This window comes from Prosopis cineraria, unplaced genomic scaffold (genome assembly GCF_029017545.1).
Source record: "Prosopis cineraria cultivar Desert tree isolate PC_DT_omini unplaced genomic scaffold, ASM2901754v1 PC10, whole genome shotgun sequence".
NCBI classification, from domain to species: domain Eukaryota; kingdom Viridiplantae; phylum Streptophyta; class Magnoliopsida; order Fabales; family Fabaceae; genus Prosopis; species Prosopis cineraria.
In genome coordinates this window covers 653,456-676,897 of record NW_026555341.1, presented here as the reverse complement: position 1 = coordinate 676,897, position 23,442 = coordinate 653,456, and the positions used below count along the sequence as shown (strand labels likewise).

Genomic DNA, 23,442 nt, shown 5'->3' with positions numbered 1-23,442 from the left:
CTTCAGCCTCCCTAACGGTTGAAGTCATAAAGTTGTCGCTTTTATTATGTTTATTAGTTATTACTCATACAAGCAAAAGGGCTAGGGCTAGGGGGAAAATGAGACAAGGAAAGGCAAACTTCGAGAAATTAAAGAATACCGCATCAACCCATCAATGTTTCCTGCAAGACTCGGGGCATAACTTCATAGGCTTCTAGCCCAACTTTCTGGTGATTCAATCGGCACATGCATCACATCCTGAGAAAAGTCAATGAAACATGAGAGGCGAATCTAAACAACTAGTATGTCCATTTGCTGCAAAACATCAGCAGCCATTACTAAGTATTTGTTGCAAGAGGGGTCTTCCAAAGTTAAAATCTCTTGATTGTTCTGAAGCTATTTCTTTCATCATTAAAGGTTGTGATGTCAACTATCCTTTTAGGCACATTGTGGATCAAGCTAGATCGTTCCTCCTTAGGGATGGTCAATTTTATTTTGTCCATGTTACTGGGGACTGTAACAGGGAAGCTGATTTTCTCGCTAGGTATTCTCATACTATGGCAGCGAATTTTTACCTCTTTAATCCTCCTCCTCTTACTGAGTTAGGGGAGGCAGATAATGAAAGAGGATAGGTTAGTTTTCTGTTTCCAATTTTCGTTTGTATTTCGTTTAGTCGTGTTTAATATATTGCAGTATTTTATTCCAAAAAAAAAAAAAAAAAGACTGCAACTACGCTGTAAATACAGTTCTGTAACCCATGCAAAGTAGTAATAAATACTATCAGTTCCAATTCAAGCAATGTCAATCCTCAATTAGCATTGAACATTTTGCCCAACAATTTGACCTAACTCTTAACACAAAATCTGGGGTCTATCCACCCTAAGGCTCACTACTGCCAATTCCAGCACTTTATATACATGATAGAGCTATAGAAATTATAATAATTCCCTATCACAAGAAAATTTGCACTGAATGTAGCATACATTTTTTTAATTATACAAAACTGTTGCTAACAATCTAGCACCAAAGTCAAAAGTCAAATATAACATGTTATCAGATGAATACCGTGCCTACACTGTAAAATTACATTTTTCATCAGTTTTACAAGGAAGATGCCAAAATTACCTATAGGAATGTGCATTCAAATTTTGTATTCATTGACGCGCATCCACTTGGTACATGACCATTTATTTCCCTTAATCACTGGACAACCACCTGAAAAGCATCAATGCAACAAAGCATGTTAAATTATTCATGTATACAAGTAAATGTTCAAACACATCTAGCAGCTCAAGAAAAAAAAAAAGGGTCGCTAACCATGCAAACTAGAGGGATCTAAAGTTGCATCAGGCTTCATGCTCCAGAAAAGTAGAGCGTCACCCATCTTTGGCTTAATTGAAAGTCCTTTTTTTCCACATTCAGAAAGATCATTCCACCATGGCACAGAGCTAAAGTTGCTCTTGGCAGCTGGGAACACTGTCTCGCCCCCTTCTTCAACATCTGTGCTGTATCATTAACAAACAAAAAGGGCATAGAATGAACACCATTCCTCCCAGGAAGGATGAAATAACATTAAGAACACTTAAGGGGAGGAAAATTCATGCCACTTACAGATACATGAGTACTGTAGCTATACGCTGACCACCATTCTTAGTGTTAAACTCGTCAAGAAAGTAGTCATAGTGAGGCTCATATTTTTGTCCAACTTCATAGTGGAGAACTTGAAATCCTTCACCATGCTCTGTATATTGTGAGACATCGCTTAGATAATAGTTGTGAAGTATACGATGCAATATAATATTACTAGCTAAGAATCAAGGCGATTAAGAACATATCAATTTTAATATATCTGAAGAAAAAAAGTTGATAAAAAAACTTCAACTAGACTGAACTGGCTTCTTAGAAATGAAGTGAAGCCATATCTAATGATAACACCAGTAGCTGGCAGTTCTTTCCACAAAAGAAAATTAGTAAGTAAAGGTGGAAGAATGACTCCGTCTCTGAGTAATTCAAGCAAATCTAGAGAAACTAAGAGGAGGGCTAGCTTTAGAGATATCTAAGTAATATTATAATATTATAATGTTAAAAAAAATATCCAAATAATATGGGTTTCAATTTTTTGCTCCAAAAAAGAATTTCTCTGTAATAGTTCTTTTCATTTTTTGTACACAAAACACATGAGCACCAGTGTAGTCAAAGGCGCTAACCTCAGTGCCTACTGAATCTACCATTGAATGCTAACACCCATCTCACACAAGAAGAGGTGCTACCAGGCAAGTGCCTCTAGCGCTTTCCAGTGCTTATGTGCCACCTTGTTTTTGGAAGTAAAAACAGTGGAAAGCTAATACGCCTAGCCCAGAAATATAAAATAGAAACAAGATAGAACCTGATTCAGATGATGATATATGGATCAAAATCTGATGGTTCAGATGACAGAATTGAAGGACATTACGGCTTTTTATTATTTTTTTAATTTCTTCTAAGATTTTTTGGAATTTTGTAGTGCACTTTATCTTTCGTTATTTGTTAATGGCTTTGCTACCATAGCTACTACACTTTTTAAGTCGTAAGGTTAACTAGCTAGCTTTCAGTTTGACATGAAGCTTAAATAATGACTTTCTAAGTGCACCAATTATTACTATGAGCCATGACTTCATGATTATTAGAACAATAAAAATTACATATAATTGTCAACTAGATAAAATTTTAAGGTTAGGTGCACTAGATTAGTTAGCATCAACAAGGAGTACCATATCTTACCCACCAATGAAACATGAAAATGGAGAGGCTCAGACCACTTACCTACAGGTATAAAAGTAAAATCAGCAATCCTTTTCTCAATGTTCCTCACAATCTTATCACGTCCTCTGGGTAGAAAAGTTCCAGAACTTGTACGTACTCTGAATATTAAAGAGGATGTAACATTGAGGTTTTCCATCCAAAAAGGGGCAAGGCCACAAGGGCAGTCAATAATGCAAAGGACGTTCATTTCCAATATTCAACTTCCATACCAATATATATATATATATATAGAAAAATCTGACCTGCTATCTTTACTCTTTCCAGTTTCACTATCAACAACTGTTGACTTCTGCATATGAGGCTTGGCCAGATTAATTAGGTATTCACACTCCTCCTTTGTCTGCTCATATTAAGAAACTCAAATTTTAGTATTTAGATAGTGAAAACTTTGAAATCTGGTCAATAGATAAAGAAAACCAACTTAAGTCAGATTCTAACTTCATAAGCACATTATTTGTATGCTCTGTTGAGCATTGTTTGGCAAGCAAAATACTGAAAAAATTTGGCGATAACATAATCCTAATAACAAAGATGGTGGAAGACATAGATTTTCATCAATAATACCTACAGAAAATCAGAAGACTCTTGCTTCAAAATCAGGATGAAAACTAGGTTGCTAAATTATTTAAATACATCCCCATGCATATTTCCATTCACCCAATCCTAATTGCACTTAGTTCTTATAAAAACAGTGCGGTGACATTATCCGACGCACTCTTCCCATAGCTTTAAGCATGTTATATGGCAAAGCAGTGTTCCAATTAAGCACGTGCTTTCATCCATCTTTTTCAATCTTTTACTTCTTTCTCATAGAGTAACTGTATGTAATTTAAACAGTTCATACATCTTTGACCAATTTCATCCAATTTGAAGAAGTTCTATAAACCTGGATATAGAATCAATACTGATTAATATCCATGGACCCTATAAAACTGGATTCCAGGTGGCACGAGCATAAGCTTGTTATTTTTTGTGTAATTTCTCAATTTGCAATCGATTTGAGAATCCGGATTCTCATGCTCCATGGATCTTTCAATGTAGATAGAGACTGAAGAATGGGAGTATTAGACTTAAACGCGTTTCTTTATTGTACTATCAAGTTCCTCGATTACAATATGGCGGATGAATACTTTTTAAGTTAAAATATAATGAAGTGTAAAATTTTATTGGGACCATTCAACTACCAGCAAATGACATATTATACTGTCATCCTTTAAGAGGTAACTTGTTAACTGCTTATTTCAACGCAGAACCCATCCAAATGTGAAAGCAATTACACAAATATAAAGATCTAGGATGAAAGATTAGAAGAGCATATCTACAAAACTCACCAGAAAATTATGATAAACAAAAGCTCTAGGCTCCCATGATACTAGTTCAACCCATTGCTCACTACTCTCTTCGGCCTCGCTTCCGTTCAGAGGAGGATCAAAAGTAGAAAAATTACCAAAACGAAAGAAAAAATCAAACAAATATTTAAAACAAAAAAGACATGAAAGTGACTTACTTATCAAGCGTGCTCCGAACAATGGAGTTAAGATCGTTGGCCACGTGTGCATCACGACGGGAGCTGCTGGGAAGGGAGAGGATCCCAAGGGAGACAAGAAGGATGAGTAGGAAGGCGAACAAAAAAGTGAAGGAGAGGATGAGCGTGGAAGAAGAGGATTTGCGTGGAGGTAGGCGAGAGTGCTTGGGTTTTGCCATTGCGAAGCTGGAAGGATCGAATTCAGAATCTGATCTGAGGAAACAGAACAGTGCACCAAGAGGAGTGAGAAGTTGGGATTGCAGGGCAAGATCTAAATGAAGGCCGGGAAAATAAACGACTGAGTCAGGGAAGACATTCGTTTCATACAGGTACGACTAGGCGCGTTTTCTTTTCGCCCAGAATTCTTCAACCCAACTCTCAAGCGCGCTTGGATTTTGATCCAGTAAATGTACATAAATATGCATGAATCTACCCATTCAATCAGAATTATATACCATTATAATATAACAACTTTTTGATTTAATCGAACTCGAGAGATTTGCCAAAAACTTTGTTACTTTTTTCTGACCACGGTATAAAACTCTTCTTAAAGTATTCAAAATATATAATATTAAATAATTTTTATAATTATTTTTTAACTATATCTCTATTCTATTTATTTTTTTTATAAAAAATAATGTATTAAAATTTTAAAAGTTAATGAACAAAATAAACTTTAAATTCTTACTCAACAAGCACCGTGAATCATAAATTCTTAAAATATGTAAAATAAATTTTAAACTTTTGAATTTGTAGTAAATTAAATTTACTGTTATTTTTTTAATGTCATTACTATTCACTGTTATTATTTACAAAATCTTGAACTATTATATTAGTAGCGTCTTAAATTTTGAATTTTAAAATTTTGAACAAATCATCCCACCATTTATGTATAATATGTTGGCTATTATATAGATCAAATTAGTCTCAATGTAGTTCGTTGCAGTGAATGCATCTTTAGTCGTGGCAAATAACCCATAATTTTATGTAATGACATTTTTTATCCTTTTTTTGCAATGTTTTTCACATGATTAATATCACATACTTCCATATACTCTACAACACCAATTTATTTTTATTTTAAATAATATATTTTTATTTAATAGTGAAAATTTGGGATCTCATTAGAAAAGAAGTTTAAATATCAGATAATTTTAATTAACTAGTTACTTTGAGTTTTCAATTTGTTGATAAAATCATCAACTTTTGCATCCATCATCTGTAAAATCCTATAATATTTAAGCTTTTTTTAAATGGGATCCCAAGTTTTCACAACTAAATAAATAAACATTATTTAAAAATAAACTAAATCAGAGTTATATAGTACATGAAAGTATGAAATATCAATCATTTAGAAAACATTACAAAAAAAGGAAAAAAATATCATTTTATAAAATTATGAGTCGTTCGTCACGGCCAACGATGCATTTAACACAGCGAACTATGCTGAGACTAATTTGGTTTATATAACATTTAACGTTTTATATGTAAACAATAGGGATAATTTACTTAAAATTTTAAAAATCAAAATTCAAAATGCTACTCACGTAATAGTTTAGAGTTTGTGGCGCTAATTAATTGAGGCCCGTGATAAACAATAATGATGTTAAAAAAAGATAACGGTAGATTTTAATTTGTTACAAATTTAAAAAATTAGGATTTATTTTTTACATTTTAAAAGTTCAGAATTCAAGACACTTTTTAAGCAAAAGTTTAGGATCTATTTTTCTCATTAACCTAAATTTTAATTGTCATTATCAAGACACTTATATAGGATATTTAATAAAGATATACTTAAAAAGATATATTTTTAAAAAAAATTAAAATTTCAACTAATATTTTTTTAGAACTGTGAATTAATTGGTAATACCTTATATACTCCGGAGGAAGTATATAATAGGAAAAATCATTCTAAGGTCCCGTGGAAGCAATTAAAATATACTAAAGTCTCATGAATTCATCAAATAGCTATCAGATCTCAAGGGACTTAAGGGTGAATAAATATGAAAATAAAATTACTAATTTGTCCTCTACCATTAAAAAGGAAATCTTGCTTGAACACAGATCTCACGAAACCCATGATCAGCGAGACTGAAGATTGATGCATATTCATGATTTGTTGATCACGGTAGGATAATTTTCACTTCCCCATATCTATGATTACTGTCGTTATCTTCATCTAAGCGAGGTGGGGGTGTTCATCCGCGACTGCAGTATTTCATCGCACGACAGAAAACAACACAGTGATTGTTGAGCGAGTAAACGATTTCTCATGCGTTAATGATTTCATTATTGTTTAAGGGTAGGATAATGCTTTCTGGGTATGCTTACGATCATTTGATTTGCATAGCTAATGAGTATGAATTCATCTGGTATGACATTGATACGTTGAAAAATATCTGATATGAACAACTCTACATGTTGTTAATAGTGCATTCTTGTGTTGTCAATATGCTATCGATAGTTGTCGATGCGCTGTATTGTGCATGATAACTTGTAAGAATGCTTATACCACTAAAAAAACATGTATTATGTTATGTTTTTTTATATAGGGGACATTTTATATATTATTCTTAAGCATATGATGCAAGCTTCTTTTGTTAAAAAATCTCTATTATGAAATAACATTGCTTCTTGTCAATAATGGATAAATGCGTTGATATTTTGTTGTATATAGTTGTCAATATACTGTGTGTGATGTTGGTTGACCTGTAAGATGGTAAGTTCTTCTGAAGAACATATATTATATTTTTTTCCATATAGGGAACATTTTTAAAATTATGACTAAGGAAGTATGCAATATGTTGGGGGGAGTGTTAGAACAAGAACAATAAAGGAACAGACAACGTATGAAGAGTTGACAAAAATGATATCATCAAATGAGTAGCACATACATGCTCTTGTTTAGCTAGGCAAATGAGTGAAATATCTTGTGTGCATGCATGTGCAGCAATCAAGCTAGTTTATGGCAATGTGTATAATTTTGTGGATGAATGTTACAAGTTTACCACTCAACAGAAGATATATGCCAACAACATGAGGCCAGTAGTCATACATGACTATCCATGTCCATAAGCATTGACGGTGACAAATTTATTAACCCAAACCTGATTGAAGCTACCAATGACTATAAGGCCTTCGGGTAGGCCAAAGCATAAAAGAAGGGAATCTTAAATCCAAAACAAAAAGGTTTATCATTATACAAGATGCCATAAGACTGGTCATACCTCCAAGACTTGCAAAAATCTTAATCTATGCTAGAAAATATCAGAGACAAGTGTACTTTTTTGTTTATGTATTTGGAATTTATTTTTTTGTTTATTACACCTAATGTATCAGCACTTGTCAACGAATAATGCATAGCTTGGCAATGAAGTGATAACTTGTAATCAATGACCAATGGCAAGTAGTCAGTCAGTTCTTGTAACTGGTTAATTTTTAAAGGGAATTATTGCACTTAATGTATCAGCACTTGTCAATAAAAAATGCAGAGCTTGTCAATATAATGTTAACTTGTAGTCAATGACCAACGGCAAGTAGTCAACAGGTTCTTGTAACTAGTTAATTTTTAAAGGGAATAACGGCACTTAATGTATTAACACTTGTCAATGACGAATGCATAGTTTGTCAATATAGTGATAACTTACAGTCAATAGCCAATAGCAAGTGGTCAACAGGTTCTTATAACTAGTTAATTTTTTTAAAAACTAATAGTACTTAATGTATCAGCACCTGTCAATGGTGAATGCATAGTTTGTCAATATAGTGATAACTACTTCTCAATTGCCAACAGCAAATAATCAACTTGTAACTTGTTGATTTTTAAAGGGATTAACAGTACTTAAAGTATTAGCACTTGTCAATGGTGAATGCATAGTTTGTCAATATAGTGATAACCACTTGTCAATTGCCAACGGCAAGTAATCAACAGGTTCTTGTAGTTTGTTGATTTTTAAAGGGAATAACAACACCTAATGTATCAGCACTAGTCAATAGCGAATGCATAGTTTATTAATAAAGTGAAAACCACTTGTCAATCACAGTTGGCCACTTGTCAACATTTAATTAATAAAACAAACTATTTGTCACATTTACAAATTTGTAATCACCATTCATAATAACATTGTTTAAGTTAACTACACGAAATAGGCTAACTATATAAAAGGACATGATTATCAATAAAGTTATATCCTAAAGTTCTATCAATAATATTCTATTTCCTCTTCTTCCTTTCCTAGGATCTTTGTAATAAGGGCATGGCTTTGTGCTCCTTCACGTTGTTACAATGACTCAATAGCCACCACAAGAATTCTATCTTCTTCTTATAAAGGTCATCCTGCACCACAAGTCATTCTTATGAGGTATAACAGAGATTTTACAACAAAAGAAGCTTGCATCACATGCTTGAGAATAATATATAAAATGTCCCCTATATGAAAAAAAAATTATAACATAATACATGTTTTTCGGTGGTACAAGCATTCTTACAAGTCATCCTGCACAATACAGTGCATCGACAACTATCGATAGCATATTGACAACACAAGAATGCACTATTGACAACATGTATAGTTGTTCGTATCAGATATTTTTTAATGTATCAATGTCGCACCAATTACCCATTAGCTATGCAAATCAAATGATCGTAAGCATACCCAGAAAGCATTATCCTACCCTTAAACAATAATGAAATCATTAACGCATGAGAAATCATTTACTCGCTCAACCATCACTGTGTTGTTTTTTGTCGTGCGATGAAATAATACAATTGCGGATGAACACCCCCACCTCGCTTAGATGAAGATAACGACAGTAATCATAGATATGGGGAAGTGAAAATTATCCTACCGTGATCAATAATCATGAATATGCATCAATCTTCAATCTCGCCGATCATGAGTTTCGTGATATCTGTGTTCAAGCAAGATTTCCTTTTTAATGGTAGAGGACAAATTAACAATTTTATTTTCAGACTTATTCACCCCTAAGTCCCTTGAGATCTGGTAGCTATTTGATGAATTCATAGGACTTTAGTGTATTTTGATTGCTTCTACGGGACTTTAGAATGATTTTCCCTATATAATAACCATTTGCCACTATTCAAGGAAAAATTTTAGTGAGAACTCCTTGAACAGATTTAATTTCAATCAAAGCACTTGAAATTTTGAAATTTACTGCATACGTGAGGAATTAAAGTGAAATTAAAGAGCTTACTGAAATGATTTTATTATCTCTAATAAAGCTAGGTGCATAAACAACTTATATATAAAAATTAACAACTAATGTATAGAAAATGAACAACCTATATAGGTAAAATTTGTAACCCTCATTAACAGCAAGTAAAACTAGGGACATGAACAAATCATATAGGAAAAATAAACAATTAATTATGAAAAATGATTAACCGACATGAGTGGAATAAGAGTTACAAATTTATAATGGTATCATGGAATTGATAAGAGGTGCAAATTTCACTTATATTAGTTATTTATTTTTCATATATTAATTATTAATTTTTTCATATGAGTTGTTCATGCATCCAATTTCATCAGGAACAATAATTAAGAGTAGTCAACTTTTTAATTTCATTTTAATCTCTCACATGTCTACTAAAATTTCAGAATTTTAAGATTTTTGATTGAAATTAAGACGAAATTTTCTCCCTATACGATTTCATTCGTTTCGTTCATTTAATAAAAAAAGTTCATCAAAAAATTACGTATTTACTTTTTTTTTAATTTAAAATTTTAATATAAACAATTCAATTTCATGATGACCATTGAGAATTTCGCGGGAGACTTTTTTACTCTGAACTTATTTATGATATTCATAATTATTTCATTGTTCAAATCATTAAAAAAACTTTTCCTTTGGTTTATTTGCTGTAGCAATAGCAAAACTTATTGTCTTTTCTTACCAAAAAGAAAAATAATAAAACAATATAACTTTAAATCCTTTACTTTGCACGTATTTTGTTATTAATTTCTGTATTTTTTTTAATATTTTTAATTTTTATACTTTTATTTTTTATTATTTTAGATTCTCCATGAATAAAATATAAGGATATAAAATAATAGCAAACAAAAATATAGAGACCAAAAATATTTTAAAAAAATGCAAAAATTAATAATAAAATTCAAGCAAAATACATAGACTTAAAGTTATATTTTCTGAAAATATTGTCTTTCCTTTTTATACAAAGAGGGTTTGAATTGCCTTTATCTCCTAAGTAGCTTTTAGGCAACAAAAATTTATTATATTTTTTATCAGACAGTAATATCTGTCTATTATCTATTCGACACATTGTCACAGTAAAATGGGGGGAAATTTTTCATATCGATGTAAATTTTGATATATTTTCACCCCCAACATGATTTTAAATGAGTCACTTTTTTTGGTCAAAGAGTTGCAGTGTTCATGACTGGGAATAATACCTGTTGTTACAAACTCTGCATTTTATATTAAAATTGATACGATTTGGTAGAAATTAAATAATGAAAAAGATTTTAAATGAAAAGGAAATATTACCCTTAATAAGTTTGTAGACTGTAGTATAAACAACTTAATTTAGTATCTTCATAAGGCTTCTATTTTTCTATAAGAAAAAAATTGGTTCTCAAATTAGTTTTAATGCTACTATATATTGGTCTTTATCTGTATAAATTATCTTATATTAAGTTTATCGTTGGACTTAACAAGACATCATGACTTTTGCAGCTTTTGCAAAAAAACACGTGTCTTCATGAAACAGTATAGTGTAGTAGTTTTTATTACTTAATTTATAGTTGTCATTTTTCATTTAAAAAAAACTTAATTTGTAAAAATTCATGTAGTTAAATTAATATTGGAAATTTTCAAAAAATTAACTGGAACATATTGGTGTCCTGGTTATACAACCATCTCATTTTCGTCTAGAGATTTGATACATGAGGTAGAATTCACGGGACTACTGGTACTGGATGACTGGGGGGGAAAGATATTTTATAAACACCTTCTTCTTCTTCCTCCTTTTTTTCTGGCCAGATACACGTTCTTTTTATATCTTCTTCTAATTGATTTATAAATGATGTTATCAATCAATACGTCAAGTAATATATCATTGAAAATTTACGATAAGTGAAATTTTTGACAACATATTTTGTCCTCTAGACTTAATCTAACCCATAGGAAAAATGTTTTTTGACAATATATTTTGTCCTCTAGACTTAATCTAACCCATAGGAAAAATGTTTAGTTTCAGAAAATAAACAATTGTTATAGCAAATAAAACGGCACTTGAAGAGTGCTTTCAAGCCATAATTTATTGGCCTGTTGTTAATTCTCCACCATTTTTTGGGGTTGGGGTTGGGGGGGGGGGGAGTATAGTTTTACCAACCTTGATGAACTAAGCCGGCAGAGCAGGTTTTATTTTTTATTCGACAAGTATCCCGTAACTTCACCACCGACATCATGTTGCTTCCTTATCGACCTTATGATTATAAAAGGACCAGTGGGAGTATGTGTCAACCTTCTCCTAATCAAAAGAAAAATGACCGCGATTCCATGAATCTGCACGCATGTTGCATACTAATAAACTACTTATTTTTTAAATAGGGAATTATATGATTTGTACTTGCCTACGTGTCTAAAGATGAACATGATCAAGGAATCTCCCCTAAAATTCAAATATAATGTGAAAGACATCGTTGATTAAGTATTATAAATTAGAAATATATATAGATATATGTACCTTTTAAATCTCAGCGATAACTATGCGTTTGATCTTATCGACTAATATTCAAAAGCAATAAATAGCGGACTTCAAAATGTTTGAGTTTCCGTCCCCATCTGATCACATTTGCTCTAGACAAGAGCTTCAATGCTCTCACGGCAGGACCACAGGGACAAGGGAGAGAAAATAAGACCAAAAGTAAAGGTGAACAAACCAATTTGACGTTTCAACACACTGGTGGGGTCTATTACAATTCACAAATCAGCAGATAAATAGAACAGAACACGCAACTTGGAGCGAGAAATAGAACAGGGGAAGTAGCATCCCTCACATTTAAAAGACACCAATGGAGGTGGAACACAAGGGCCTGTGCTTGTAAGACAGACAGTTGGGAATGTAAGTAGAGCCTCGCTTCTTTGGAGGTTCCGTGGAATCTATGGCTGGTTGGTTCAAATACGCGTACTTGCTTTTTGTCCACCTGCACATCTCAAGGTATGCCCTGCTAGGTTAGCATTTTCCCCCTAAAATGTAGATTGATATAGGATGAAGAAGCATCATGTCTACACTTTCACGCTTTTCATTCATTAGCTAAGATCCAATCATATGCACACAGAAGCTGGGGAATCTAAAGAAAAAACAATTCGTTTTGGGGTTCTCTCAACGTTGAAACTCAAGCTAGATTCTAGTTAGGAAAGCGGAGGAGGTCTTATTCTTGGCTCACACATGATAATGGATATTGTTTTAATAACAGCTATCCACTGAATAGTCATGAAAGAATGGGCTTTACTGACCAGTCCTTTATTCCCACGCGCACTTCCTTGCCTTTGGCATCATTTTTGCTTTTACGAGCATCGTCTTCGCCTCTCTCCTTCTCCAAGGACTCTTGGAAGATCATGTAGTCTTGCTCCTGTTTTCCAGTTTTCATTGAACAGATTTAATCCCCACGGAGGAAGAATCATGAATAGACTAAAAAGATCAGTTGAACTTAAACATCATGAAAATTAGGACATACTGAATCGTGGAATGAATGATAAAGAAGAAAAATAAAAAGATGGAGAGTAACGGAACCGTCAGATTGCGTGCTCGGAGTTTGGCTGCCGCTTTAATAGCAGCGAGGAGGTGGTCGTGTTCTTCAATCCGCTTCTGCCTCCAGAACCTGGCAATCTCTCTCCTTGTGACGCTCTCTTCTGCTCCGTGCCTTGAAAACGCTGGGAATCTCGGAAGTGGCGGCGGCGGAGGTGGTGGTCTGGCAACAACCACCACCTCCTCCGTCTTTGATTCACCGCAATCGATTTCTTGCTTTCTTTGCTTCATTTTCTAACGCCACCTAGGCTCGTTATACCCTTTGTTGCAACTTTATATCAAGAAAAGATGGGCTGTACCTGTATGAGAGTTAATTGCATCAGAGATCAGAGACCACTCGCACCTGAGCTACCCATCCAACCTACCTTTGCTTCTCTTCTTCCCCTATCGGCCTATCTTATACCCAACGTTAGTCGTTAGACTTCACAATTGGAGTCTCTAGGTCAACTGAAGTACTGTGGCGCTTGAAGGGCGAGAACAACCCCCGGAGAAATGATTAAAGAAAACTGACTTACTGTTGTTGCTTATTCTAAGACTGGCCCCTGATGGTGGATGAATGAACTGGAATGGCTTTGAAGGGTTTCATGTCTCCCTTTTAATTGTGGACCTTAAATGACAAGCAACTTGTGATTAGGATAATCTTCATGTACCACGATACAATAGTAATATAAGTAATCTTATGCGTCGTTCCTGGCCCAACCTTCACTTTTTTTAATGGGTGAGTTATGCATGGGTTTGTTGATATAGAAAAAGTCATATTGTTCCAACAACCAGACGAGCTCCTCCTAGCCCTTCCCGGAGGAAAAAATAGAGCCGCCAAATATTTAACAGATGATTACGTCGCCTTTTCGATTCATCGGAGAAGATTAGGTAGGTGTCTATATATTCTAAGAGGAATAGATTATATGAACGTCATACTCCAATATGTATCAGCTAGCCAATTTGTTGATAAAAAAACAAAATAAAGAAAACAAAGACAACAAATTCAGGATTAATCAGCAAGTCCAAACAGAGAAATGCTCACCATCAGTAATTCGGGATAAACATGATTCCTCTGAAATTTCCCGAGTATCATTTCGGAGTAAGAGTTTAAGCGCTTACTAATTTTTCAAAGAAAGTGGGCCAGCCTTCATTCGTCACTTGCAGGATAAGCGTAAATCTAAATACATTTGGGTGATGATTGCCTAGGCACCGATGCCTCTATAAACTGAGCTTCTGGGAATTGTCCAAGGGCCCAAATCCTGCTGGGATGTGGGATTCAGAAAAGTTCAAGCAGGTGGTGACTCTGCAGAAACTCTCAACTTGCTTACCAGAGAGGACCACACAAATCACCTTTTGCTGATCTGATCTATGAAGCTCGCAACCTTATCTTCAGAGATTGGCTTGTTCAGATTAATTTCATGAATAGAGAAAAGTTAATGAATGTGCTAATTTTTTTAGACCACAGGGTTCTTACTGTGACTGATTTCTTTTGTACTGGTATATATAGTCAGACACCCTCTTTTTGTTCAAGAGTGGTGGATTTACATAAATCTAGCTGATCGTTTGTAACTGTAGTTTTAATCATTAATAATAATGATATTTTCCTCCATTTGACAAAAAAAAAAAAAAGGTTTTTGAGGGAGGGTGAAAACTATATGCCCTGTGAAGAACTTAAATCTGCAGAATCATAATAGTGACTCTTAAATTTCCTTTTGGTTGATTCTGGGTCATGTGCTTTTAGGTTCCTCCTAAGCTCATTCCTCCTGCGTATTCCAAAACCAAAAAAGCATGGTGAGTCTGGTAATGTGGGCATAAAGCGACACGGACTTGGACAACACCTTGCACTCACACAAATTTCCAGCGGCCTGTACTTCGGATACAAATCTTCTCTGTTAGTTTTCCAACGCGGGTTCCATACTCCATCTGAAATGGTGAATCATAATATTCATGACTTAATAATATGATTTATATAAATTATAAATTCTTCTAATAAGGGAAACCAGCTTATTATGGTTAGTTATGTAGGAAGCATTACTGGTAGAAATTTAACCTTCGGAACATGAAATGAAGGGCTGAATCTTGAATTTGCATACAGAAAGCTCTCTTAGAATAATATGTATGAATTTGCAGCAAGTTCGAAAAGAAAAACAGTTGAACTCGGTAATATGCACCTTACATTAACTATCAGAAAACCATATAGCCAGAAATAAGTGAATACCTACGTTCTTTGTTGTAGTGTAAACTTCTGGTTGTCTAACTCACATTAAAAATTTAAAAATCAGTTCTGTTTAAAGCTGTGGTTCCAAATTTCCAAGAGAATGCTGTCATCCCCATCCCAGTTCTTCCTTTCAACCAACAGCCCCCCGGGGGGGGGGGAGCTTTTTCCCCTTCCTGTGTGTGTTCCCCGGCATAAGGTTGCAATTGACCGTCAAAGGGAAGCAAAATAGTCAAGGATGAAACGGTGACCATATCAAGATAAAGATGAGCTCCCCAACCTTCTCTGCTACAGTTCTTGAAGTTTCTAGGTAAACTTGGAATCCGTTGCTAATGCATTTAACTGGTTCAGAGTTCAGAACAAACTACGCAAGCATATATGGAAGTTCTGGTAATTAAGCCAGGAATCACACAGAGGACAAACAGGACACTACAGTTTGAAATGACGAGCAAATCCTCAGCGTAGAAATCACGAAATTTACAAGACTAATTTATACATATCAACTAAAATATAAGAAGCGTGAGATATCAGTAAGAATTAAGAACAAATTTATTCGGAGGAAAACAGCAAAACATGACCCATTTGATTCGAGATGTATGAGCTACTGAAAATTTGTACAAGTATAATACAAAACTCTTTCACGAGTATAGGCTGATAGAAATTCAAATCATATTGTTCATAACGGATATCCAAAATCAGGAAACCCGGCTCCGTTTCAAGTTTGAGATGTGATTCGAAGGGCTTTGGTCTTGAAACGATATCTGGGGGCTCTGGGAATCACCTGGCTCGGTCCCATGTGAAATTGACCAGGACTATCAGTAAGAGGAGGGCCGTCATCATAGACATAGCCAACTAAACAGCCACAGCTATTGCACTTGATCTTGGTTCTCTTCCTCTGGATTCCCCAGTAATTAATGGTCTCAAAGAAGGGTCTGATCTTGTCCTCCTTCTCGAATCTGAACTTGGTGGTGTCGACCATGGAGAAGGAGGTCGTGCCATTGTTTCCGGCCTCAAAGTAGAAATCGGGTGGAAATAGATGAGCAGAGTTGAGGTTCAGGTTGGATCCGCATTCCGTACAGCTATAGATGGAAGCCATAGTCGAGATTTCTGAATGGAACAACAGAAGAGAAGAGAAGAGAATAGAAGGGCTTTCGCATAAATCCAGTCGTCCTAGCCCAATCTTTCTTTCTTTCTTTCTCTTTTTTAAAAGGTCTCGTCGCTTTATCAAAAAAAAAAAAAAAACAAGGTCTCGTCGTCCTAAGCTAGACTTCTCAAAACCGCGTCGTTGCGGACTTTTGTTAAGCTTTCGCCGCGGGACCCTCCTCAGCGCGCGACGGCAGATATTGATATTGTCAGAGATGTTACCGGAAATCATCAATATATATATATACAAATCTTATTAAAAATTATTGATTGGTTGGAATTTCTTTAATGTTATTGATTAATTAATTTTAGTTAAATTTTAATTTTTTTATTCATTAATTTATTTTATTTGTCATGTATTTCATTATTAAATTTTAAATATAAAATTTAAATTTTATGAGAATAGTAACTCCATTCATTTCAACTTTTTTATTTATCTCGAGTCTCTCAATTTTTTCACTCTCTATCTTTAAGAATTTGTGTATTTTATTATTAATTTTAAATATAAAATTTAAATTTTACGGGAGCAGTAATTCCATCCATTTAAGCTTTTTCATTTATCTCATGTATCTCAATATTTTTCAGTCTCTATCTTTAAGAATTCATGTATCTCATTATTAAATTTTAATTATAAAATTCAAGTTTTACAGAAGTAGTAACTCCATCCCTCTCAACTTTTTTATTTATCTCACATCTCTCAATATTCTCTCGTCTCTATTTTTAAGAATTCACATATTTTACTATTAAATTTTAAATATAAAATTCAAGTTTTACAGGAGTTGTAACTCCATCCGTCTCAACTTTTTCATTTATCTCGCATCTCTCAATATTCTCTAATCTCTATCTTTAAGAATTTATGTATCTCATTATTAAATTTTAAATATAAAATTTAAGTTTTATGGGAGTAGTAACTCTATCTATCTTAACTTTTTCATGGAATGTCAGCGGCATATGCTTGAGTATTTGATGAAGTTTGTTGTACCTCTTGGTGAGCATCTTTGTTGTCACTTGTACTAGATGATAGAAAATTATCTCGTATACCACTACCAAAAAATGAAAAAAAATGTATCAATTTGTAAAACCTTTTCATATTGTTGATGAGTATTTATCTATATTACTTAACTATATCTACATAATATATTACTTACAATTTTCTTATACCAAACCTTAGCAATTTATAAAGATCAATTCTCTCACTTTTAAGTTATTAGAATATAATTATATAATTTCAATGAAAAAACATTTGTGTTATAATTTTTTTGACAACCTGCTATAAACATAAAATCAAAATAAAAAATATAATTATATTTTATATATTTCAAATACAAAAAATATATAATTCAAATTTTTTACATCATTTAAAAAAGATAAACGGATGCCTATCCAGAAGTTTTCGTACCATAATCATATATGATAGAATCATTAAAAATTTAATCTTTTCAAATTATACTCGTAATTTATGATAGACTTGAGAAACAAAGACAAAATGTATATGAATAAAATATTCAAAAAAAATGATTAAATAAAGGAATTTTTAAAAATTTAACAAGATTAAATATGTCAATATAAATAGTATTTAAGATATTTGTTTTAAATTTTTTAAATTCAACCTGCTCAATGCACGAAAAATTATCTAGTTATAACCAATTCTGCAATCAAATTATAGCCCCCAAATATTTCTTAATTTTTTTTTCAACTAACCTTCTCCACACATTGGTTAAAAAAAAAAAAAAATCTTTTCCACTCCCACATCATGTGACACATGGAACTTTGCATATCAAGGCATGAAAAATGGACTTGACGATGTCTCGACTCTTAAAAGCTTAAATTCATAAAATTTGATTACTCTCAAAATTTATCATTTTTAAAAATTTGACTTCATGTAAATCCGTTTTTATTATTTTATTTTTCTAAATTTTTTAAAAAATTAAGATTTTTAATTATCATATTTCAAAATTTTTTGAAATGCAAGTTACAATATTTAAAAATTAAAAATAAATACTAAAAATTCTTATATTAAAGACAATCATATATTCCAAAATTTAAATTTAATTTAAAAATTAAAAATTATTTTATTTTTTAGATGTAAAAATAAAGGGTCTAAAAGGTCCCCCCAGTCTGTTTTTCAAGCTTATCAAAAATGAGCTTTAAAGCTTAATTTCCATAACAAATGCCAATTTTAAGCTTAAATTTTTATAAAAAGAATTTAAATGATTCATTCCTCCGGCTTTTATTTACTACTCTAATAATATTTCTACTAAATTACTTGAGAATTTGATCAGGAAATCCTTGCAGCAAGAAATGTGAATTATGTCAATTGAACTACAAGCCCTTGGCAAATATTTCTTAAGCTTAATTTATTAAGAAATTGAGAATTTGCTATAAAAAATCACAATCTTGAAATAATTTTTTAAAGAAACTTGCGTGTAATTGTTACTGGATTGGTCGATGAATCTCATCATATTTTTTGTAATATTGACTCATTCAGTACTATATTTTGGTATCCTAATTGCTTATGTGTAATTTATGCCGTGATGATTGCGTACTGGAAGGCCTATTGGTCGGTTGATCAACTTTGCATTTGTTAAGATCTAATTCAACAACACGCGATCACACACGCGCAATTAAAAAAAAAAACACAGCAAAAAAAAAAAAGTCGAATATTAGTTACAATTTGATAAACTCCTCCTAACTACAATAAAAAACATACCTAATTCAAAATATAAGATATTAAATAATTTTTACATATATTTTCTAAATTATTATTTTTAAAAAATTAAGTATTAAAATTTTAATTATTATTATCAGGATTTTTATATAAAATATTTAAAGAATGTACAAATAAAAATATGAAAATATTTTTTAAAAATTTAAGAATTAGATTATGCAAATACTCTATCATTATATGCTTGCGTGCATCTTCTTTGACGTTAGCTTAACGTGGCATATTCATTCCCCAGCACGTGGCCCAAATTGAGAGAGAGAGAGAGAGAGAGAGAGAGTCAACAGACGGCAACTGAAACGGGAGTAAAATAATTACATGGGATGATTTTTCGCCGGTGAGCAGTGAAACTTATAGGCTGCGGTCACTGATAGCTAGTTTCTATACTTCTTGCCCATTCCAGATTGGTGTGTTTTTGCCTGATACAGCGACAGTTCTAGAACATGACAAATGGGGGGCCAAAGTGAAAAATTTATGAAAGTGGGGGGCCAAAATTGGTATTTTTATTTTTTAAATAAAAATGAACTAAATTCTTACCAAAAATTTGTGAGGGGGGAAGCACCCTGCATGCCCCCTAGATCCGTCGCTGTTTATATATATATATATATATATTAGTTAAAGAAATTTTAAATAGTGATATTATACAATGCTTGATCTAGTATCAGCGAACTCAAAAACGATGACTCTGAATTAACGAGCAATGTATATTAGATCCAAAAAAAAAATAGCAATGTACTCTCATATTTATCATGGGATTTTGAACTTTTGATAATCTAAATGAATCCAACAAATGATCGATATAATGTACTCTTACGATAGTTTTTTTTTGTTTCTTTATCTTTTTTTGGAATTCCTCTCATGCACAAAAGAGCCTCGTATTCAAACTTCAAATCGATTTTGTGTAAAAGTAAGAAAGAAATTGTTAGGATGGAAGGGAAAACTCCTAAACTTTACAAGTAGATAAGTGCTTATCAAGTCTCTTCTCATAACTATGCCAAATTGTCATATGCAAACCATGCTTCTAACTATAAAACTTCTATCAAATATTGAGAAATAGAGTAAATCATTCCTTTAGGATAGCTTCAATGATGAGAGGAAGTTACACTTGGTTTCTTAGGATGCTATCAAGAGTGAAAATGGTGCTGGAGGCTTGGGAGTAAAGGACTTACAAACTCAAAATAAAGACTTCATCCTTAAATTATGTTGGAACTTGGTCACCAACTTTGATTCATCATGGGTTAAAGCGTTGAGATCAAAATATAAATGTGGCAATAGACCATTGCCTTTGGTTTCAAAGAAAAGAACTTCTGAAACATGGAAAAACATAGTTAAGATTTGGGATAAATTCCTTGGAGGATTAGAACAACGGTGCATCTCAGGCAAGTTCTCAAAATTCTAGTGTGACATCTGGTCAACTATTAATGAGCTCTTAATCAAATTTGTTAAACATTGAAGCCCTCTTGTGGACTTCAATACTACAATTTCGCAATTCTACACACTTAGTGGTGATTGGAACAGTCCTAAAATGGCTAATTGGCTTTACTCCTCCATCATTAATCATAATACTAGCACTAGACCACCAAAGAGTTGAGAAGGAGTGTAAAATTTGTGCGAAAGCCAGTCGCTGATGGCTTTTTTAACATTAAATTTGCCTATGACTTTCTTTTTGCATATACATCTTTAGATAAAGATAACCTATGGACAAAAATATGGAAATGGAACATGCCTAAAAAAAATGAAGAGTTTTCTTCAGCTACTAGGGCGAGATAAATTACATACAACAGGCCTTAGAGAACAAAGGGGTATATCAAGCTCAAGTCGCTGCCCCCTTGGACATCATATGGATGAAACACCTATGTAAATTGTTGGTGATTGTAAAATTGCTTAAGAGGCATGGTGCCAGATTGTTCATCCAGATCATTGGAACAACTTTATGCAGTAACAAAGCTTAGAGTGGATAAGATGGAATTGAAGGGATGAACAAGGTTGTGCAATAGTTAGAAAGGTGCCTTGGGTAATCATTTTTACTTACTTATGTTAGGAATTATGGACTAAAAGATGTAAAAATCTGTTTGGGGAAAAGGAACCTATTTTGCAAGTAGACTCTAATCAATGCCTCTTCGAAATAGAGTCCGGAATAAGGGTCGAGTTTGGAGGCCCTGTTTAAATAAGGGTTCGAGTTTTGAAAATAATTTTTTTAAAGTAATTGAGCTTGAAAGCTTGATCCTGATAAGTCATGTAAAAAAGAGCTCGAGCCCAGGTGGCCCTTCAAACCCTATTATATTATTATTATTATTTTCTTTTGCAAAATACGTGTTTGAAGCTAATAACCTGCTCACTTAATCCTACACGCGTTATATGATTAGTAATTTTAATTTATTTTAAAATTAATTTAATATAATTTAATAAATATCAGTGTATAGTATAAAATTTATGATATTTTTTATTTTTTATAATTATTATGTTTGTGTATTTATAAAAAACAAACTATTTTTTAACAAATATTTAAATTTTATTATTAGACTTCTAAATGTGTGTTGTTTAATTTTTAAAAATTATGAAAATTTTAACTTTTTTAATTTTTAAAATATTTTAATTAATTTATAATGTTTAATTTTATTTTAATTTTTTTATTTTTAAAAAAAGGGCTTGCGAGCTCAATGCTGAGCCCTTCACACAAGGGTCAGGCATGAGAAATGAGACTCAAAATGGAGAATCGAGCTTTAAGACTCATGCTTTTAAGGATAAAGCCTGCCTATATTTCTAACTCTAATTCAAAGTAGTTGCTGACTTAAATATGTCCAAAAAATTTTATGTCCACAAAACCCCTTATGTTAATCTCCACAAATGACACCCTCTCGAAAAAGGATTTTATTAGATTAGATGTAGATGGCTTTATTAAGGATCATGGGATTGCCATGTGTAGCAATAACAATGGTAATTGGGTTCTTGGTTTTTGCTATAACTTGAGAAAACTTCCACCAACTACAGTAGAAGTTATAAGAATAGGCACAAGTCTAGAGCTTTGTTGGTCAAAAGGATTTTGAAAGATTGAAGTATACTCTGATTATGTGAAAGCTATCAATCTCATTACCAGAGGCTACAATCTAGAGCATCCTTTCTATGATATTATTCATAGTGTTCGTAATAAATCAATAGGGATTAGGTAGTGTTTATTAATTTTGTGTACAGGGATGTAGTTTCTAATGCTTATTCCTTAGCTAAGAAAACTCATTCCCTTGAGAGCCCCTTTTGCGTCCTTAATCACGCTCTACCTCGGTTACCTGAGGGAGGAGAATGATGAATGATTTGGTTCTCTTTTTAGGTTTTAGTACTGTTTCTTGGATATTATTCAGTTATTGAATGCATTTCAGCATTATTCAAAAATTACTCCTGAGATAGTTTAAATGAAGTAAAGTTTAATCCAGACCAAATATGAAAATACCTAGCTATCATTATAATAATAAAAATGCAAATAATGTCATCTCAATTACCGTCGCAGGGTCGTAAATCGCCTCGTAATTTATTTATTGTGCCGGCAACTTGTGCATCACCATTCCCCACCCCATGATCCATGTCAAATTGTCAACCATATTCTTGTTTAATCGCTCTCTATTTTTTTTTTTCTTTTTCCAACTAAGATATCAATCCCTAATTATCTTATTATTTCTTGCTTCTCCAAAGTGAAAGCATATTCACATGCATTGTTAGTTTGCAGGGGAGCGTGTGAGCCATTGATTCCATTAATGGAGAAACTTGCTGAACTGAAGAGCAAGTTGTTGAAGTTTCTGCCACGACAACCCGTAGCTTCAATTCAGAAACCGAATTTGAGTCCTAGCCGGAGCGTCGCCGGAAACCGAAGCCCATGCCACATCGTTTCCATATTCCCAAAAGAAGCTCGAAGAAAGCTCAGAAACTCGAGCTTCAGTGCACGAGAGCCGTCATCGCCAAAGGTCTCGTGCATGGGTGAGGTAGATCAGCTCATGAAGAAGAAGAAGAAGGGGAAGAAAAAGAAGACAAAGGCTCGTGATCATCAGAGTACTGGAAAAGCTGTAAAGAAGGAGAAGATGCTGCTTTGGATTTTCAAGGGAAGTGATGATCAGTGTGAGATCAGTCCAAGGAAAGGTGGGGAAGCTCTGGATTTGGAGGTTGCAGAGAAAGCGAAGGCACAGCGTCACGCGCAGAACGCTCCTTCGCTGGCCACGATGAAGAAATTTCCAAGTGGCAGGGGGACCTTGTCTGATTTTGACGTTAAACTCGCACAACTTTCAAGTGGGTGA

The 23,442-nt window shown here is 33.2% G+C and overlaps 4 protein-coding genes and 1 long non-coding RNA gene across 8 annotated transcripts; 2 read left to right on the top strand and 3 right to left on the bottom strand.

Moving 5' to 3' along the window:
• Positions 1-18: 18 nt before the first annotated feature.
• Positions 19-4,710, bottom strand: LOC129321565 (probable prolyl 4-hydroxylase 10). The gene is made up of 8 exons (XM_054967370.1): positions 4,289-4,710; positions 4,113-4,191; positions 3,024-3,121; positions 2,782-2,879; positions 1,591-1,720; positions 1,297-1,484; positions 1,105-1,194; positions 19-237 (listed from the first exon to the last, which is right to left on the bottom strand). The coding sequence occupies exons 1-7, from the start codon at positions 4,483-4,485 to the stop codon at positions 1,121-1,123; spliced, it is 864 nt and encodes a 287-aa protein (XP_054823345.1). The 5' UTR covers positions 4,486-4,710; the 3' UTR covers positions 19-237; positions 1,105-1,120.
• Positions 4,711-12,216: 7,506 nt separating this feature from the next.
• On the bottom strand, positions 12,217-14,247 carry LOC129322177 (uncharacterized). 3 transcript variants are annotated; one of them, XM_054968295.1, is made up of 4 exons: positions 13,466-14,247; positions 13,086-13,399; positions 12,809-12,924; positions 12,217-12,495 (listed from the first exon to the last, which is right to left on the bottom strand). In XM_054968295.1, exons 2-4 carry the CDS (start codon positions 13,329-13,331, stop codon positions 12,351-12,353), a joined length of 507 nt encoding a protein of 168 aa, XP_054824270.1. In that variant the 5' UTR covers positions 13,332-13,399; positions 13,466-14,247; the 3' UTR covers positions 12,217-12,350. The 3 variants fall into 3 exon arrangements, with proteins under 3 accessions (XP_054824270.1, XP_054824271.1, XP_054824269.1); XM_054968296.1 differs by having other exon boundaries at positions 13,616-14,247; XM_054968294.1 differs by having other exon boundaries at positions 13,086-14,247.
• LOC129322178 (uncharacterized) lies at positions 12,369-14,689 on the top strand. 2 transcript variants are annotated; one of them, XR_008596213.1, is made up of 2 exons: positions 12,369-12,509; positions 14,289-14,689. It is a non-coding gene; the product is annotated as an uncharacterized LOC129322178 (long non-coding RNA). The 2 variants fall into 2 exon arrangements; XR_008596212.1 differs by having other exon boundaries at positions 12,370-12,509; positions 14,247-14,689.
• Positions 14,690-15,822: 1,133 nt separating this feature from the next.
• On the bottom strand, positions 15,823-16,521 carry LOC129322176 (uncharacterized). Its single transcript, XM_054968292.1, has one exon. The coding sequence runs from the start codon at positions 16,391-16,393 to the stop codon at positions 16,013-16,015; it is 381 nt and encodes a 126-aa protein (XP_054824267.1). The 5' UTR covers positions 16,394-16,521; the 3' UTR covers positions 15,823-16,012.
• Positions 16,522-22,908: 6,387 nt separating this feature from the next.
• Positions 22,909-23,442, top strand: LOC129321949 (uncharacterized protein At1g76070-like). The gene has a single exon (XM_054967958.1). The coding sequence runs from the start codon at positions 22,909-22,911 to the stop codon at positions 23,440-23,442; it is 534 nt and encodes a 177-aa protein (XP_054823933.1).

Bases quoted from the DNA above. Each gene is read 5' to 3' on its own strand.
- LOC129321565 (XM_054967370.1), bottom strand. From the start codon at position 4,485: ATGGCAAAACCCAAGCACTCTCGCCTACCTCCACGCAAATCCTCTTCT. The intron at 2,880-3,023 runs GTCAGATTTTTC...TTTAATATTCAG, and splicing joins GGAAAGAGTAAAGATAGCAG to AGTACGTACAAGTTCTGGAA. The intron at 1,195-1,296 runs GTTAGCGACCCT...GATGCTTTTCAG, and splicing joins AGATCCCTCTAGTTTGCATG to GTGGTTGTCCAGTGATTAAG.
- LOC129322177 (XM_054968294.1), bottom strand. From the start codon at position 13,331: ATGAAGCAAAGAAAGCAAGAAATCGATTGCGGTGAATCAAAGACGGAG. The intron at 12,925-13,085 runs GTTCCGTTACTC...ACTGGAAAACAG, and splicing joins TCCGAGCACGCAATCTGACG to GAGCAAGACTACATGATCTT. The intron at 12,496-12,808 runs GTCAGTAAAGCC...TGAGATGTGCAG, and splicing joins CGCGTGGGAATAAAGGACTG to GTGGACAAAAAGCAAGTACG.
- LOC129322176 (XM_054968292.1), bottom strand. From the start codon at position 16,393: ATGGCTTCCATCTATAGCTGTACGGAATGCGGATCCAACCTGAACCTC.
- LOC129321949 (XM_054967958.1), top strand. From the start codon at position 22,909: ATGGAGAAACTTGCTGAACTGAAGAGCAAGTTGTTGAAGTTTCTGCCA.